General features: G+C 41.2%; 1 protein-coding gene across 1 annotated transcript in view; it reads left to right on the top strand.

Annotated features, from left to right (window-relative positions):
* The first annotated feature begins 1,129 nt into the window (after nucleotides 1-1,129).
* The window catches only part of Nfat5 (nuclear factor of activated T cells 5), a 91,711-nt gene continuing 74,140 nt past the window's right edge, over nucleotides 1,130-18,700 (top strand). The window contains exons 1-2 of the mRNA XM_037206478.1: nucleotides 1,130-1,588; nucleotides 3,343-3,396. Of these exons, the coding sequence (XP_037062373.1) occupies nucleotides 1,516-1,588; nucleotides 3,343-3,396 (127 nt within the window). The 5' untranslated portion in view covers nucleotides 1,130-1,515. The remainder of the gene's footprint in view (nucleotides 1,589-3,342; nucleotides 3,397-18,700) is intronic.

Consider the following 18,700-nt stretch of genomic DNA (forward strand, 5'->3'; position numbering starts at 1 on the left):
TGAACAATAAAAAGTGAAAACCTGTTTGGAAGAACAGGCTTTGAGGTTTGCTTCTTTCTCTGTCTCTCTCTCTGTCTCTAACAGCCAGGTGGACTCACAGGATCCAATTTTCAAACTGTCTTTTATTTTCCACTCTTGAATAAATTTGGGCGTTCACTACCAGAGACATCATTATAAATAAAATTAAAAAGATCAAAGCCAGTTTCGTGGTACTCTCCGGTGATACAAGCATTCGGAAGGCCGAATCAGGAGGATTGCCCTAAATTTGAGGCCAGTCTAAATCTACATAGTGAGCTCCAGGCCACCTAGACCTACTTAGCGATACCATGTATCTAAATAAATAAATGCAGTCGCCATAAATATGATGTGGGTAACCTGGGGGAATTATTTTAATGAAAATAACGAATAGCCGGGCATGGTGGTGTCTGCCTGGCAGAGGCAATCACAGCTCTGTGAGTCTGAGGCCAGCCTGGTCTACATAGTGAGCTCCTTCAGGCCAGGGAGGACCAAAAAAGAAAAGAAAAAAATCAACATGAACAAGAACAAAAAATCCACAAGCAAACGAAAAACCCCTCCAAAAACTCGATAACCCGGGGTGGTGGTGGTGATTAGAGTACGGTCTGCCCTTTCTTAATTAAAAATGAGTCTGATGGTCCTTGGCCAGCTCACTGCAGAAACTGCTATGAAAAACCCCCGAAGGGCTGGGTTGCCGTCCAAGCCATGGAACTCCATTCCCCCGTGCGAGCTCCAGCCTGCCGGCCTTGGGTCGCAGCAAGTCTCTGGAGGTCTTTCCCCTGCTCGCAGACAGCCAGGTCCCCCAGGGTCGGTGTCCTCCTGCGTACACCACGGGGCAGGGCCCGCCGCCTCAGGCTCGCCGCCACCAGGTCGTGGCAAAAAAAATCTCTTCCCTCCTCGGGGCCCCAGAAGCCAGGCCGCCTCCCTCCCTCCTCCCTCCCTCCCTCGCGGCTGGCGGGGCCCTTTCCCAGCCCGGGATCAGCAGCGGCCGCGGGAGCGACGGCAGGAAGCGAGGCCCTTGTTGATGCTGTTCCGCGGCGCGCCTGCCCGCCCTCCGGCGGCCCCTCGGCTCTTCCGGGCTGCTGGAGTTCCCCCCGCCGCGCGTGCGCAGTGCCCCACGAGGGGGCGGGGCTCAGATTCCTGTCAGCGGCGGCGGCGGTGGCGGCGGCCGTCAGTGTGCGCTGAGGAGAAGCCCGAAACGGACCCTCTGGCTCTCTCCCTCTCCTCTCCGCCGCCCCGAACCATCTTCTCTCTCTGGACTCGCCGGGAGTCAGGTCTCTACTCCGCAGAGCTGCTCTCCACCACGCCGCCCTTCTCGTCGCTCGGCCGGGTGGGAAGTGACTGCCCTCGAGGAGGAGGAGGAGGAGGAGAAGGAGGCAGCGGCTGCCGCCCGCGCCTCGCCGCCCCCGGTTCGGTGCCCGCGGTCCCGGAGAGGAGGTGCCGCCGCCACCGCCGCTCCCCCCCTCCCGCTGCCCTCGGGCCGGGCTGGGTCGAGCTGCGATGCCCTCGGACTTCATCTCATTGCTCAGCGCGGACCTAGACCTGGAATCGCCCAAGTCCCTGTACTCGCGAGGTGAGTCAGATGGGGGGTGGGGCGTGGGGGCGGGGAGCGCGGGCGCGCGGAGTCCCGGGGTGTGGGGGGGGTCCCCGTCGGAACCCGGCTCAGCCCGGCTCGCCCCTCTCCAGAGTTGTCCCGGGCCGGCCGTGGGGCGCCCCGGAGGGCCAGGGGTGATTTCGGAACTGCCGAGCGGCGGCCCCTCCCCGGCGCGGCGCGGGGCGGTCGGGGACTCGGGTGGTGCGCTCCCCCCACACCCCTCCACCCCCGAGTCCCCCGCGGCCCCCCGAGGTTCGCCACCTGACGGTCGGCCGCTCCCGGCTCCGCCACCCTGGGCGGGCTGCCGGCCCAGTCCTCCCCCGGCTCGGCAATCACCCCACCGGTCCCGGTGCTGGGGCCGCGCGGGGGGTCGGGGCGCCGCCGGGGCTCCCGTCTGCCGGACTCTCCTCCCCGGCAAAGTTGCCCCACGCCGGGCTGCGTGGTCCCAAGTGGCTGCCGAGCCCGGGGTCACCATTTTTTTCCTCCCTCTTTCGGCTTGTTTGTGCGCGGTCGTCCTATCCCCCCCCCCCCCCCCCCGCTCCGGCCTAGTCCACTCCCTCCCCATGTCGGGACGGCCCCCCTCGACCAGGCGTTCTTCCTTTCCTCGTCATCTTCTTGCCTGGAAAAGGCCCGAATTTTCTTTTTTTTTTTTTTCTTCTCTCTTTTCATCTCCGTGGCATTCTAATTACTTCTTTTACAAAGATAGGGATGCCCTCTCTGGATTACTTGTATTCCTCTCCCTGGAGTACCAGGCTCGGGCACAGTCTTGCCCTTTGAGAAATTTCTCTTCTTTGCTGTTCAAGGGCTTCTTGCAGAGAGGAGGCAATGAACAGAGCTTCTCATTTAAAACTATTTTTTGGCCAAGGCCTTCAGGGGATTCCCAGCATCTAAAACATTAACACTTGAGGTGATCTCTGCTGGGGTTAAATTCCTACACTGGACACCACAAGAATGTGTCAGAACAGGTTCCCTTTGCAACGGGTATTAAACCCAAAATACCCACATTTGCACTCATCACCACTTAATACCAGTGGGAGGGGGCAAAAGTTCTTAACGATTCATTTATATTTTAAAACATATACCATGGTGAACCCTTTGCCCGAGAAATCTAGCATTTCTTCTGTTTTTAGTTTTACAAATCCACTGGATAATTTCACCTCTTGTGGGTAGGGGACAGGAGGGGACTTAAACTTGACATTAGTGCATTCATGTTTAATTGAATCAGAGGGATGTGGTTTACCCTGGAAGGTGCTGCTGACTTTATAGACTATTGAGTTTGTACACAGAGCCCCACTTAGTAACTGTTAGGCCATTGTCCGTTGCTCTGATGACTTTAGTTGGCAGACACTATCCTGAGGATGGTTCTCAGATATTACCTGAAATAGCTTAGAAATATTGTAGTTTGAAGTGTCAGAAGGAAAAGAAAAGATCAAGAGGTGTTCCTTAGAATAGGGCTGAGGTACAATTGGATGCTAAAAATAGTCAAGACAGTAACACCATTTGGGCAGTAATCGTCAGATAATTTTCCATGAAACAAATGCTTTATCAAAATCTAAGTTTAGCTTAGAGACCAGTGTAGAAGCAACCCAACCTTCCTTTTGCAGGAAATAAACTAGACTAATATGGGCTTAAACTCTTAAAAATACATAATAGTTATATAAGAGATGTATGCTATCCTTGGCATTTTTTCTCATTCAGCATAAAAAGTACTTAATGCTTTTTGTGTTTTTCAGATTCTCTGAAGTTACACCCATCACAGAATTTTCATAGAGCTGGACTATTGGAAGGTCAGCAAAGTACCGTTTTACAGCATATTGTGTCAGTATGCAAAGGCTTCCTCTGAGATGGAGTTGGAATGGAAAAGTGGGAAACTTTGCAGACTCACACAATGTAGTTTTTTGCTAAGGAGCCTGATCCTTCTTTTAGAGCAGCTAAATGTTTCAGTGGATTGCGTTGTTGGACTTGCAGTGCTTGTAGGCCATTGTATCTGCTTTGAGAGGCCTTGGGGAAATCCCTCATAATCATTTAAAATTATGTGTTGGGTGTTCTACTTTAGAATGTCAGTTAATTTTTCTTTTAACACAAACTGAATTTGAAAAGGTTCAAACATAAAGATGATAAATTAATAAATAAAGCAGTGACACCAAACACATACTTAGTTTGAAAGTTCCAAATTGAAAACTTTTGGATATTGTGCATTTCAAAATGATATATAATTTCTTTGTTGTTTGTTTTTGTTTTTTGAGACAGGATTTCTCTGTGTAGTTTTGGAGCCCGTCCTGGATCTCTGTAGACCAGGCTGGCCTCGAACTCATAGAGATCCTCCTGGCTCTGCCTCCCAAGTGCTGGGATTAAAGGCTTGCGCCACCACCCCCGCCTGGCACAAAATGTTATATAATTTATTTACCAATTATAGATGTGATTTCTATATCATCATATCTAAAAATGAAAAAAGCTAAGTAATCAAGATAATTAAACTATGCTTGGAAAAAAAAAAGCCCATAGAATGTTCTGGAAAAAGTTAACAGGCTATGTACCTTAAACAGATGACAATTACTTTCTTTTCTTTTTTTTTTTTTTTTTTTTTTTTTAAGACTTTACACTTAGCATCTTTGAATTTTAGAGTCTTGTTTTAGATAGCAAGGATATTAATTATTTCTCCATTATTTAGAAATGGGAAACAAACTGAAAGTAAGAGACTTGGGGTGGGGGGAAGGTCAACAGCAGCAGAAACAATCCTTTCTGTGTTGTCGTCAGTACTCCTTACCCAAAGCCACGTGCTACTGTGAAATAAATACATGTATCCAGTAACAAGTATTTATGACCTCTTTGAAAAGGGCCTTGGATATTTCTGTTATGTCTTGAATATAGCTTTTTTTTTCTCTCAGAGTACAGGTAGTCCTGTAGATACAATGGGGGAAGAGGGTGTTGTAATTGAGCTTAGTTTAAATACCAGTTTAGCAACTTCTTCAGCTCGGTGACCTGGGGCAAGTGATTTCACTATTCTAAACTTTACTATTCCTTCTATAAAACATAGGTATCTCCTTAGTTAACTAATGTGTATTAAAGTGCCTAGTTATAGTGTTTGGCTTTATTAATTATTTTATTATTGGACAGTACTGGGGATTTTTTTTTTTTTATTTACTTTTGTTTTTTTGGGACAAGTCTTACTATGTAGCTCTTCGTTGTTCTGGAACATCTCCCTATTTAGACCAGACTGGCCTGAAACTTAGTTCTGCCTGCTTCTGCTTTGAGTGCTGAAATTACAGGATGTGCGACAATGCACAGCAGTACTGGACCCAGATCTAACCTGGGTCAAGAATGAGAGACAAATGTTCTGAGCTATATAGCCCTAGCAGGGAGTATTATAATTAGAGAGATTATCAGGTAGGAGAAAGACAGGGGAAATGTATTAATTATTTAAGGATGTATTTTATAAATGTTAAGGATTGTCTTGTTGTTTATTTTTGTTGTTGTTGTTTGATTATTTTTATGTGTATGGGTGTTTTGCCTGCCTGTATGTCTGTGTAGCATGTGTGTGCCTTCTGCTCACAGAGACCAGAAAAGAGTGTTAGATCTTCAGAGACTGGAGTTACAGATGGTTGTGAACTGTCATGTATGTGCTAGGAATCAAACTTGGGTCCTCTGGAAGAGCAGCCAATGCTTTTCTGAGCCATCTTTCCAATCCCCTAAAAGTTAGTTTTTTAACTTTAGCACCAACTATATTGTTTTAACAATATAATTTAGAGCTTATAAAAGTTTCTCTTACATTGTACCTATAAGAAGCGCACCAGTGTGGGGATTTTTTTTAAACTACAGAGAGACATTTTTAGAAGGGATGTTTTGCTTTGTTGTGCTTTTTGTTCTTTTGGAAACTGAATTTTACTATGTAGCTTTGGCTGTCCTGGAACTCAATATGTAGACCAAGCTGGCCTCAAACTCACATCTTCTGTCTCCCAAGTGCTGGATTTAAGTTGTGTAAAAGTGTTTTTTGTTTGTTTGTTTTGGGTTTTTCGAGACAGTTTCTCTGTATAACAGCCCTAAGTGTCATGGAACTCACTCTGTAGACCAGTCTGACCTGGAACTCACAGAGATCCGCTTGCCTCTGCCTCCTGAGTGCTGGGAATAAAGGTGTGCGCCATCAATGTATGGCTTTGTATTAATTTTTTAAATACTCTGTTTTATTCTAAGAAGAGTATATTCTAGTTCATTTCTTCGTTCTCTTGATTCTCCTTTGCCATCTTTGCAAGGTGAAGTATATTAGGAGACCAATGCTTCTGGTGTATCAGTATCTTGTAATATGTGTCAAAATTGCAGTCCCAGCAGGTGAGGTGGGTGAGGCAGGAGGGGTGCAGAGATGGAAACAAAGCCAGTGAGTTCCTGGCTACAGGATGTGAAACTTACACACACACAAGCATGCATGCACACACAGTGGGAAAAATTGTTGAACATAAATCTCTGCAGAGGGCTGTATGTCAAGAGCTTGCCACTGAATTCTTTAAAAACCTGTGCCATAGTACACATGTGGAGGTCAGATGACAGTTTTCAGGATTCAGTTCTTGCTTTCCATCATGTGGTCCTGGGGATCATACTCAAGTTGACAGGCTTGTTGGCAAGTGCCTTTACTTTACCCGCTGAGCTACCTTACAGGCCCCATAATTCATTGAATTATTTTTGTGTGTGTGCATGTATGTGTGTATGCATGTGTGTACCCTCCATGTAGAGCCCAGAGGTTCCTCAGTCTATCTCTGCCTTTCTGTTGAAGTTTCTCACAGAGCCTGGAATTAACTAATTTAGCAAGCCCCCAAGGAACCTTCTGTCTGTGCCTCCCTCTGGTGCTGGGGTTACAGGTAACTATTTATATGGGTGCTAGGGCTCTGAATGAACTTAGGTCTTCATGCTTACATAGAAAGCACTTTTCCCACAGAGTCATTTCCGCAGCCACTGAATTCATTCATTTCTCTTTCTAATTGTTTTTTGGGTTGTTTTTTTTCTTTTTCTTTTTCTTTTTGGTGTGTGTGTGTGTGTGTGTGTGTGTGTGTGTGTGTGTGTGTGTGTAGACAGGGTTTCTCTGTGTAGTTTTGGTACCTGTCCTGGATCTCACTCTGTAGACCAGGCTGGCCTCAAACTCACAGAGATCTGCCTGACTCTGCCTCCTGAGTGCTGGGATTAAATAAAGGCTGGCGTTTTTTTGAGATGTTTGTCTTTATTTTATGTGGATGGGTGGTTTGCCTGTGTGAATGTCTTGTTCATCACATGCATGTAATGCACAAGGCAGCCAGAAGAGGGAGTTGTATCCCCTGGAACTGGAGTTACAGATGGTTGTTAGCCACCATATTGTTGCTGGGAATTGAATCTGGGTTCTCTTGAAGAACAGCCAGTGCTTTTAATTAACCACTGAGCCATCTTCTCCCAGCCGTCTTTCTTTTTTTGAGACAGGGTCTCACAACTTGAACTTTTGGTCTTCCTGTCCCATGCTTTGGAGTGCTGGGATTAGAGCTGTTGCTAGCTACTGCATCCTAGTGGATCAGTGGATTCACAGAATTTGTATAACCCTGAGATGTTAAATAGCAATTATCCCACTTTAGAGATGAGGAAATGGAGGCATATGGACTTTTAGTGACTTGCCTGGAGTCACATAATAAGTTATAGAGTCATGCTGTTGCAGCTGCTACTCCTCTTCCTTCTCCCTGTTTTAAACTTTCAGTCCTTCTGCCTCAGCCTCTCAGTGCTTGGATTACAGGTAGTCCCCACCATGTGCAGCCAATTTAAGTTTTTAAGAAAACAAGTTATAAACCCTGAAATTGGGAATTATTAAACTTGATAAATAGATTAAAAGAATATCCTTGCCATTCAGCAGAGTTTGATTTTTAGCTTGCCTATTAAGACAGTGCTGAGCCTTCTTGCTACCATGATTTTAATTAATGTGATGAGTGCCTGACAATAGGTACAAGGTCTTAACTAATTAATACAATAATGCACAAGTATTAAAATGACCTCAACTGCAGGAGATCCAGTGCTGTCTTTTGGCCTCAAAGGGTTCCCTCACATAATGGTATATATACACATAAATTTAAAATATATATAAATCTTTAAAAAATTGTATTTTTGTTTTTAAAGGATTTACTTTATAAGTGTTAATATCTTGCTTAGATGCATGTCCACCATGTACATGCAGTACCCAGGAGACCATAGGGCATGTGAGAGCTCCTGGAACTGTGGGTGTGGGTGCTGGGAATCAAACCCCTGTCTGATACAAGAGCCAGAAGTGCTCTTAATTGATGAGCACTAGCATTCGTGTGTGTGCGTGTGTGTGTGTGTGTGTGTGTGTGTGTGTGTGTGTGTGTGTGTGAAATGTATATAATACATATGTATTTTATGTTAAGTGAAAAGCAGAAAGTAGCACTACATTAGTACAATCCTGAGTTTACATTAAAGTATGTACAGATAGATGCAGTTATCAGTCAAAACCAAAGAATGCCTTCCAAAGGTCTGTAAGAATGTTAATATTTACATATTTACAATGTTGATCATCTTAGGTAATAAATTCCAGATAATTAAAAAATATATATGTATTAAAAAATAACATGATTTCTAGTTATGTACAAATTCCATTATTAAAGCTGAGAATCATCTGGAGGAAAAAGTCACCATTTCTTAGACATTCTCTACTGAAAAACATTTGTTTTGGTTTATCTTGTTTGCCAAACAAAACTAATAGCCAGACCTGGTAGTGTAGACTTTTGAGGCTGAGGCCAGAAGATGACAAGGCCAGTCTGAGCAACTTCATGAGACATTGTCTCAAGATGATCTAGGAATTACAGCATTAGTACAGTATTTTCAAGATTCTAGGTCCAATGTTCAGTACAAACAGACACCTAAGAAATGAAAGTAAACAGACTAAGAAAAAGGTCAAAGTGTGGTGGTTGCTCATGCCTTTAATCCCAGCATTTAGGCAGAGGCAGGCAGATCTCTAAGTTCAGAGCCAGCTTGGTCTAGAGATTGAGTTCCAGGACAGCCAGAGCTATACAGAGAAACCCTATCTTGAAAAAAGAGAGAGGAAAAACAAAACAAACAAACAAACAAAAAACAGAAAACAAACAAAAAAACTATTGGATTCTTCTTTTGTTTTGAATTTTTATTTAGTTTCTATTGATCTGGGTCATACCTAAAGATTAAATATCATCATTATGAAAATAATGATGTTAAAACATGTCAGAAGTCTTGACTAGTTCATGACAGCTTCTTGTTAATTCATTCTCCCAATGATTTGTTAATCATGTATTTTGTTGTTACCCATTTGTTTCTAGAGAAAGATTTTGTTTGTTTTTTGTTTTTGTTTTTGTTTTGTTTTTTGGTAGCCAATGCTGGTCTCAGAGGGTGGCTTTGAACTCCCTGTCCTCTTGTTTCTATCTCCCAAGTGCTATAATTATCCAGCGTGGGAATTACAACAATATAGTATTCTTTAGGAAGCATCCATAAGGCAATGAAAGAAATTCAACTTGTTACACAATAGAAATCAGTAGAAACATAATATCCTCTTGCAGCAATATTTATTTTTTTGGGGGGGGGGCAGGGGCAAGGCAGGGTTTCTTTGTATGTAGCCCTGGCTGTCCTGAAACTGATTCTGTAGACTAGGGTAGCCTCAAACCTAGAGATCTGCTTGCCTTTGCCTCCCAAGTGCAGAGATTAAAGGCGTGTGTCACTACCTCCTGGCTTATTTTATTTATTGAAAATAATTTTTTTCATACTCAGTGAGACTCCATTGATGATTTTTGTTTTTGTGTGGTTGTCAGTTGAAGATAGCTTCTTGGTTAGGGATAGGAGCCCATGTCCACTTTGGGGAAATATTTTAATGTTCACAATTAACAAATCATTTGTTGTCTTAGGTGAGTGTCTTAGTTAGGGTTTTCTAATGCTGCAATGAAACACTATGGCCAAAAAGCATTTGGAGAGGAAAAGGTTATTAGCATTGCTGTTCATCACTGAGGGAAGTTCAGACAGGAACTCAAAGAAGGCAGGAGGTGATGCAGAGGCCATGGAGAGGAACTGCTTACTGGCTCACTTCTCACGACTTGCTCAGTCTGCTTTCTTTTTTCTTTTTTTCTTTAAATTTTATTTATGTGCATTGGTGTTTTGCCTGCATGAGTGTGTACGCTATCTTTTAACTGGAGTTACAGACAATTATGAGCTGCTATATGGGTGCTGAGAATTGAACTCTGGAAGTTCAAGTCCTCTGGAAGAGCAGCCAGTGCTCTTAACCGCTGAACCATCTCTCCAGCCCCCAGTCTGCTTTCTTATAGAACCCAGGACCACCAGCTCAGGGATGGCACTACCCACCATGGGCTGGGCCCTCCTCCATTGATCACTTAATGAGAAAATGCCTTATAGATGGATCTCATGGAGGCATTTCCTCAACTGAGGCTCCTTCCTTTAATAACTCTAGCTTGTGTTAAGTTGACACACAAAAACCAGCCAGTACAGTGAGTATCTTTAAGAGGTAGTTGTAGCATATTATAGGTTAAACTCTGTCTTGGCTGATAATAATGCTTAGAAGTGGAAAGAAGGAAAAGAAAAGCAGAAGCCAGACTTTTCTCTCTCTCAGTTTTAATTTTGTTTATTATTGTCTATGTGTATGAAGTGAGATGTGAATGTATTGCTCACCATACTTGTGAGATTGGGGGACAACTTTCTGGAGTTGGTTCTTTTTCCACCATGGGTTCCAGAGATGGGACTCACATCATCAAGCTGTTATTCTTGCTGACCCAGGGCACTTGATTTCTTTTTTTTGTTTGTTTTTTTTCGAGACAGGGTTTCTCTGTGTAGCTTTGCGCCATTCCTGGGACTCACTTGGTAGCCCAGGCTGGCCTCGAACTCACAGAGATCCGCCTGGCTCTGCCTCCCGAGTGCTGGGATTAAAGGCGTGTGCCAACGCCTGGCTGGCACTTGATTTTTTTGGAAGTACTTTTATGACATCATAGAATCTCTTTCTGCTGCTTCTTATTTCTGCTGGTATGTTTCAGAGACAAAATGAAATTGAGAAGAGATGGGTGACAATAGTAGCCTCAGGAATTAGTCTGTATCTTGCTGGGGTTGATTTTGTTTCCTGAACTTCCTGAAAGTTCTGTGTTAGGAATTAGAATATTTCAGTGTGGCCCTGAGAACCTACCTGAGGGAAAGCACAGTACTTTTCTTCATTAAAAACACCCAGGGTACTTACTTTGGAGTTACTAAATTGCTTCTTTTCATAAATTTAAAACAGTATGAAGGGGTTGTGTTTGAAACAGGAGTCTTACAGTCCAGGTTTGCCTTGAACTTGTTATATAATAGAAGATGACCTTGATCTAATTCTGATTCTCCTGTCTTATCTCCCAAGTACTGGGATTACAGGCCTATGTCCCCAAAGCTACTTTTATGTGGTGCTGGGGATCAAACTCAGGGCCTTGTGAAAGCCAGGCGTGCTTTGCACCAACTCCAGCATAGAATGTGAGTTCTTTGGCCTAACTTTATGTAGAAAATGCTGATTTTGAATAAAATCAAATTTTAATCAATATTCATACATACTAAATTCTACATTACTAGTTAGGATGTTAGATTAAAATGATTTTTTTAACATTATGAGAAAACAAGTTTGTTGATAGAGGCTTTATTTATTCCGAGACAGAGTCTCTCTACGTAGCTCTTGCTGTTCTGGTTTTTATTGGGCTAGGCTAGCCTTGCTCTCACTAAGATCTAACTGCCTCTGCCTCCCAAGTGCTGGGATTAAAGGCATGCACTACCATGCTTGACCATAGAGGCTTTATTATACAAGTATGTTTATTTAAAGTTTTCATTACAGTCATCTCTACAAATTAATAAGATAGGACATGTTTATGTGTGTCCTGTGACAGAGGCTATAAACCAAATGTAGGCTTAAACTAAAAAATTGCTGTTCTTCACAATCATGTACATGGGGTAGTGATGAGAAGTCTTGGAATATGTTGTTTCTTTTATACATTAATTAATTGTGTATGCATGTGGGCTGGCATGTGCCATAGCATACATGTCTGGAAGTAAGAGAGTAACCTGAAGGAACTTACTTGATTTTTGGTTTTGTTTTTGTTTTTTGGTTTTTCAAGACAGTTTCTTTGTGTAGCTCTGGATGTCCTGGAACTTCCTCTATAGACCAGGCTGGCCTTGAACTCACTAAGATCTGCCTGTCTCTGACTCCCAAGTGCCTGGATTAAAGGCGTGGGACACCACGACAGCCTTTGCTTGATGTTTTTTGTATTGCTCCAAGTATTGAATTAAAGTCCTCATGCTTGCAAGTTTGGCATATACTCTACCACTGAGCTGCACCATAGGATTGAATCATTTAAAAAAAAAATGTCAGGCAAATGAGACAAACATTTATCAGTGCAGAGTGAGTAAAGTCTGACTACTTTGTTTCATTGATTAGAACAACTATTTCTATATATTAAGGCAGCAAAATCCTTCTTGTTCTAGTAAATGTACCTTTATTTAAGAACACCCTGACTTTAATGCTAGTAAACTATATTTAAGGAAATATGCATTATTAAAAAATTCATAAATATTACTAAGCATAACTTTTAGCATAAAAACATACAATAAAATTATATAAGTCACTTAATAAATGCATGTAAGATGTTCATCGTTAACATTGGGAAATATAATTAAAATCACCAGAGATACTTCTCTTCCTTGCTAGGATGGCTGTGATCAAAAAGATGAGCCAAACATTGTGGTACATACTTGTAGTCCCAGTTACACAGGAGGCTGAGGTAGAAAGATCCCTTGAGCCCAGGAGTTTGAAACCAGCCTGGGTAACATTGTAAGACCCTGTCTCAAAGAAGCAAAAGGACAACAACAACAAAATACTGTTTACGATCATGTGGAGATCAATATACTGCTGGGAATGTAAAATCGTGCAAGTTAAAATGTGGGTTCTGGAGAGATGGCTCAGTGATTGAGCGCACTGGCTGCTCTTCCAGAAGACATGGGTTCCTTTCCCAGCACCCACATGGCAGTTTACTGCCATCCGCAGCTCCAGTTCAGGGCATCTGACACCCTCCTCTGGCCTCCAAGGGCATCAGGCACACATGTGATGCAGATATACATGTAGGCAAAACACTCATACACATGAAATAAGAATAAGTCTTTTTGTTTGTTTTGTTTTTTGAGACAGGGTTTCTCTATGTAGCTTTGCACCTTTCCTGGAACTCACTTGGTAGCCCAGGCTGGCCTCGAACTCAGAGATTTGCCTTGCTCTGCCTCCCGAGTGCTGGGATTAAAGGCGTGCACCACCACCTGCAAGAATAAGTCTTTAAAAAGTAAAACACATGGAATTACCCTATTACCTAGAAATTGTGGTGTTAGATATGTACCCAAGGGAAATAAATACATATGTCCACACACAAATGTTTATAGCAGCATTACTCATAAATAGCCTAAAATGTATAGAAAAACCCAAATGTCTATAAATTGATGGATAAACGGGTAAGCAAAATTTGGAATATCCACAAAATGGAGTATTATTTGACCATAAAAAGAAATAAAGAACTCACTATAATGTGGACTTGAAAACATGTTAATCACAAAAGACTACATATTATATAGTCCCATTCCTAATACTATACAAAAGTTAGGTAAGTCTAGAGACATGTAGATTAGTGTTTCCTAAGGGTTGGGAGTGAGGAATAGGGGCATACATAGTTCAGAAAAGATATGGGAGTCTTTTAGGGGTGATAAAAGTGTTTTGTAATTTCTAATAATGGCTATAAAAACTTGGACTATATTAAAAGCCATTATTCAATTTGGGTGACTTTTGTGTAGTATATGAATTATATTAGTACACATACAAGAATAACAGATACAGGAGAAGTTGAAATAGTATGATAAAAACTACGGTTTATGTACGTGGGTTGTTTTTTTTTTATTGTAAAAGATTAGCTCTAACAATAAAGTATTGATTGTGGAATGTTAAATACATTGACTGTGGAAATGTAGAATGGTGTAGCTGCTATGTACAACAGGCAGTTCCTCAACAGGTTAAGCATAATTCTCACACAATCCATCTATTCTACTCATAGTTAGATATGAAAGTAGTGATTTAGAACAGATACTTGTATGCTAGCAACATTCTTTACAGTAGTCAAAAGATGGGAAGGATGGGAATGTAGCTCAGTGCCTGCCAAGCATACACAAGCCCCTTCTTCATTCACTCATACAGGCCTGGGAAGGTAGCACACACCTGTAATTTCAGCAGGCTAGAAAATTGTGAATTTGAAGCCAACCTGGACTACATATTGAGACTGGCTCAAAATTAAAAAATAAAGATGGAAATAACTAATCTCCATGAATACATATGACGGCTAAACAAAGTATGTTATGTGTTAGAACAGTGGAGTATTATTCACCCTAAAACCGAAGTGAAATTTTGATACTTCCCATATTGTATAATAATTTTCAAAACATAGAAAGTAAGCCAGTCTTGGAATCTACCTATAAACCCAGCACTTAAAAGGTGGAAGCTAGAGGATCAGAAGTTCAAGGTCAGCCTTGGCTACATAGTGAGTTGGGGCCAGGCTTGGCTACATGAGACCCTGTCTCAGAAAACCAAAACGAACAAAAAACATACAAAGTGAAATAAACCAAACAAAAAGAGAGAACGTATGGCTAAAAGTTATGCTTGTATATTATTACTAATTACTTACTACCATTAAATTATGTACTTAAAAATGGCTAAGATGGTATAAATTTGATATATATTTTACTACAAAAATGTTCATAATTTTTAAAATTTAAGTGAGGCATGCTGATTCTCTCTTTCTCTTTGAGACAGACAGGGTTTCAGGTACCTTAAGGCTGATCTCAAATTCACTGTGTAACTGAGGATGACTTTAAACTTCCATTCTCTTGCCTCTGCCTTCTAATTCCTGGTATTGCAGGCATGAGCTTTGGCTACTATGCTGTATCCATAATAATCAAAACTAAAATTTGAGAAGCCAGATAGATGACTTTGTGAAAAATTTATGAGTAGGTATATTAGTTTCATTTAGATGGGATGAAATAATATTTTTCACTATTGCATGGTTGATTCATTTTGTTGATTTGTAGAAAGCAAATGTTTATATTTAATAATAGCAGGAGGATTGCAGTTATCCAGTAAATGTCACAGAATTGTGGCAGTGAGCCAGAAAGAAAAAAAAATCTCCATTAGTCAAGTGAGATATACTTCTGTAGCTATGGAAACTTTAAGCTCTACTGAGTCTCAAAAAGATGTTCTTGTACTTATCTTTGTATCATTAATTAGACATGATGGGGTTAATGAAGACCTTGGATAATTGTTATGTTAAATTGATATAATTATATTCATTGAAGGGCTTGGTTAAAGGGCACTGTTGGGTGGTTTAATGCTTGTTTTATATAAACATTAAACTAATTGTTGTTTATATGAGATAATTTTATATGAGGGTTTATATGAATTTTTTTTTTCCGGAGACAGGTCCTCACTTTTTAGCTCAGGCTGGCCTCTTAACTCATTGTCCTGCTTTAGCCACCTGAGTACTAAGATTATAGCATGTGCTACTGTGTCTGATATATGTGAAATTTTGTTTGTACATTGTGCTAATACCTATGAATATTTTTTGAAAATCTATTTTGCTCTGAGAATTTTGAAGAAAAGTTGAATCTATTCAGAGGAAATAGAGTCTTTTTGTTTGTTTTAGGATATGTTATTCTTTGTTTGTTTTCAAGACAGGGTTTCTCTGTGTAGCTCTGGCTGTCCTAGAACTTGCCCTATAGAGCAGGCTGGCCTGGGACTCACAGATATCTTCCTGCCTCTGTCTCCGAGTGCTGGGATTAAAGGCATGTGCCACCACCACACTTTTTATAATTTATTTGTTTTTATTTTATATGCATTGGTATTTTGCCTACATGTATGTTGGTATGAGGGTGTCAGGCCCCCTAGAACTGAAGTTACAGACAGTTGTAAGCTGCCATGTGGGTGCTGGGATTGAACCCAGGTCCTCTGGAAAAGCAGCCAGTGCTCTTAACCACTGAGCCACCTCTCTAGACCCGGGTTAATATTTTTTACAGAAAATTCTTTCAAAAATTTGAAGCTTATTTTTCAGGTTATAACAAATTAAACTTTTAAATGCTGTGTGTGTGTGTGCGTGCTTGGAATTGAACCTAGGACCTTAGAGGGGCTAGGCAAGTGCTCTATCTATCATTTAGCTATATTCCCAGTCCTAAAAAGTGTTTTTCTTTTTTTTTGGTTGAAGGGGGGTCAGGCGGCGGCTGGAAGGTTGCTAGGAATTGAACTTGTTTTTGTTTTTTGGTACTGAAGACTGAACCTAGGGCCTTATGCATGCTAAGCAGGCAGTCTACCACTGAGCTGTATCTCCAGTCTTGTTTTGTTTTTTGAAACTGCCCTCCTGCTTCAGTTTCTTGAGTTTTGCATTTTGTTTTATTGCAGAAAAGCCATTGTTAAAATCATAAAGCATAAAAATGTAAAAGAGAAAATATGTAATCCTATCACATAGAAATAACTACTGTTAACTCTTTTCTAAGATAGCTCATTTTATACCTTTCTCTTATTTCTGATCATTAATAGCTATATACTGGTTTTTTTTTCTTTTTTTTTTTTTTAAGATTTATTTATTATATATACAGTGTTCTGCCTGCATATATGTCTGAACGCCAGAAGAGGGCACCAGATCTCATTACAGATGGTTGTGAGCCACCATGTGGTTGCTGGGAATTGAACTCAGGACCTCTGGAAGAGCAGTCAGTGTTCTTAACCTCTGAGCCATCTCTCCAGCTCCAGTTTTTATTCCTAAATTACTGAATTCTATAAGCTGTTTTTTCTTTGTACGTTTGAACATCCTCTAAGTCATAAATGGAGTATAACTTAGCTGTATTTTTTATTCTAAAAGTAAGATTATAAACCTTTATATGTGCTGAGCATGCTGGCATATACCTTTTTGTTTGGTTCTGTTTTGTTTTTCGAGACAGGGTTTCTCTGTGTAGCTTTGCGTCTTTCTTAGCACTCACTCTGTAGCCCAGATTGGCCTCGAACTCACAGAGATCCACCTGCCTCTGCCTCCTGAGTGCTGGGATTAAAGGCCTGTGCCACCGCCTGGTTACTGGCATATACTTTTAATCCTAGCACTTGAGAGGCAGAGGCAGGGAGATCTCTGAACCTGAGGCCAGCCTGGTTTACAAAGCAAGTCTAAGCCAACCAGTGCTGCATAATGAGACCCTGTCTCAATACAAAACAAAACAATCTTTAAAAATCTTTTCTCACATATATTTTCTGTGTATATAAGAAGGATTTTTTTTTTGTTTGTTTGTTTGTTTTTGTTTTCCGAGACAGGGTTTCTCTATAGCCTGGCTGTCCTGGAACTCTATAGACCAGGCGGGTCTTGAATTCACAGAATTCCACCTGCTTCTATCTAGGATTAAAGGCATGTACCACCATTGGCTTCTTGTTTTATATATTTTTTTGTTGTCCTAGCTGGCTTGTAACTAACTGTGTAGACCAGGTTGACTTTGAACTTGTAGCCATCCTCCTGCCTCTGTCTCCCAAGCGCTGGGATGGCACATAAACTATGCTATGTTTAGCTAAATAGGATTTCTTTAAAAAAAAAAAAATCTTTATTTCATGTGCATTGGCATTTTGCCTGCATGTATATCTGTGTGAGTGTGTTGGATCCCTTGGAACTGGAGTTACAGACAGTTGTGAGCTGCCATTGGGTGCTGGGAATTGAACCTGGGTCCTCTGGAAGAGAAGCCAGTGCTCTTAACCACTAAGCCATCTCTCTAGACCCACTAAATAGAAGTTTTTAAAAGAAGATTTAGTTTATATTTAATCATTATTTGTGTGGGGGGCAGAGTTTTGTGCATGTGTGTGGAGGTATATGCATGTTTGTGCAGGTGTCATTGGAGGCCAGAAGATGTCAGATCCCCTGGGGCTGGAGTTACATTGGAACCAGAGTTGATTCCCTGGAAGGGCTGTATGTGGTTCAAGTACTCTTAACCTCTTAGTCATCTTTCCAACTCTAGGTTTTTTTTTTTTTATGATCTTACACTGTTTATAGCCTGATTCGCTAAACAGTATGTTACAGTGTAGACATTTGATGTGGTCCAAATATCTGTTTCTAACAACTGCATTGTATCATGATGTGTTTGATTATCACCCTTTTTTTGTTTTTCTGGGATTTGTTTTTGTTTTTGTTTTTTAAGACAGGGTTTCTCTGTGTAGTTTTGGTGCCTGTCCTGGATCTTGCTTTGTAGACCAGGTTAACCTTGAACTCACAGAGATCCGCCTGGCTCTGCCTCCCAAGTGCTGGTATTAAAAAGGTGTGTACCTCCATCGCCTGGCTATTTATCACTCTTGCATTGACTGCCTTTACATTTAGGGTGTTTCCAGTTCTACTTTCATTAACAGTGGGGGAGAGCAGTTTTTTTAAATGTGTACTTAACTGTATTTAATTCTCCTTAATTTAAATTTATAAATGGCTAGATCTGGTGGCATATGCTTATATAACTACTCAGGAGACTGAAACAGTAGGATTGAAAGTTTAAGACCAGCTTGGCCTAAGAGTGAGTTTCCAGGGAGCCTCAGCTGTTGAGTGAGACCTATCTCAAAACAAAAAAACAAAAAGGAAAAGAAAATTGCAGGTTTAAATATATTTTTTTCTAGTTGTATTTTTTTTCCAAACCAAATTAATTCTTGAGTTTTGATATAATTTGAACATTGTGTGTGGGTGTGCATGCACTTCCTAAATATGAATACATGGGTTAATGAACAGAGGTTAGAATTTTATTTTATTGGTCAACTTTTTAAAAATGTGACCTTTTCCTAGTCCTTTCTTCCCATGTTACAGTAAAATATGTGAAGGGGGAGCTGAAATGAAATGACATTTGCCAAATGAATAACTTGAATTCACCACTTGTATTGTGGGCACAGTTCCTGGGAACTGTTGCAAGTGCTTACCTCTGGCTTAGATGCCACCTTTCCTTTTCTTTTACTTGTTTCTTTGAGATAGCCTCACTAAATTGTCCAGGCTCTTCTAGAACTCACTGTGT

Source organism: Peromyscus leucopus, chromosome 5 (genome assembly GCF_004664715.2).
Source record: "Peromyscus leucopus breed LL Stock chromosome 5, UCI_PerLeu_2.1, whole genome shotgun sequence".
Classification (NCBI taxonomy): Eukaryota; Metazoa; Chordata; class Mammalia; order Rodentia; family Cricetidae; genus Peromyscus; species Peromyscus leucopus.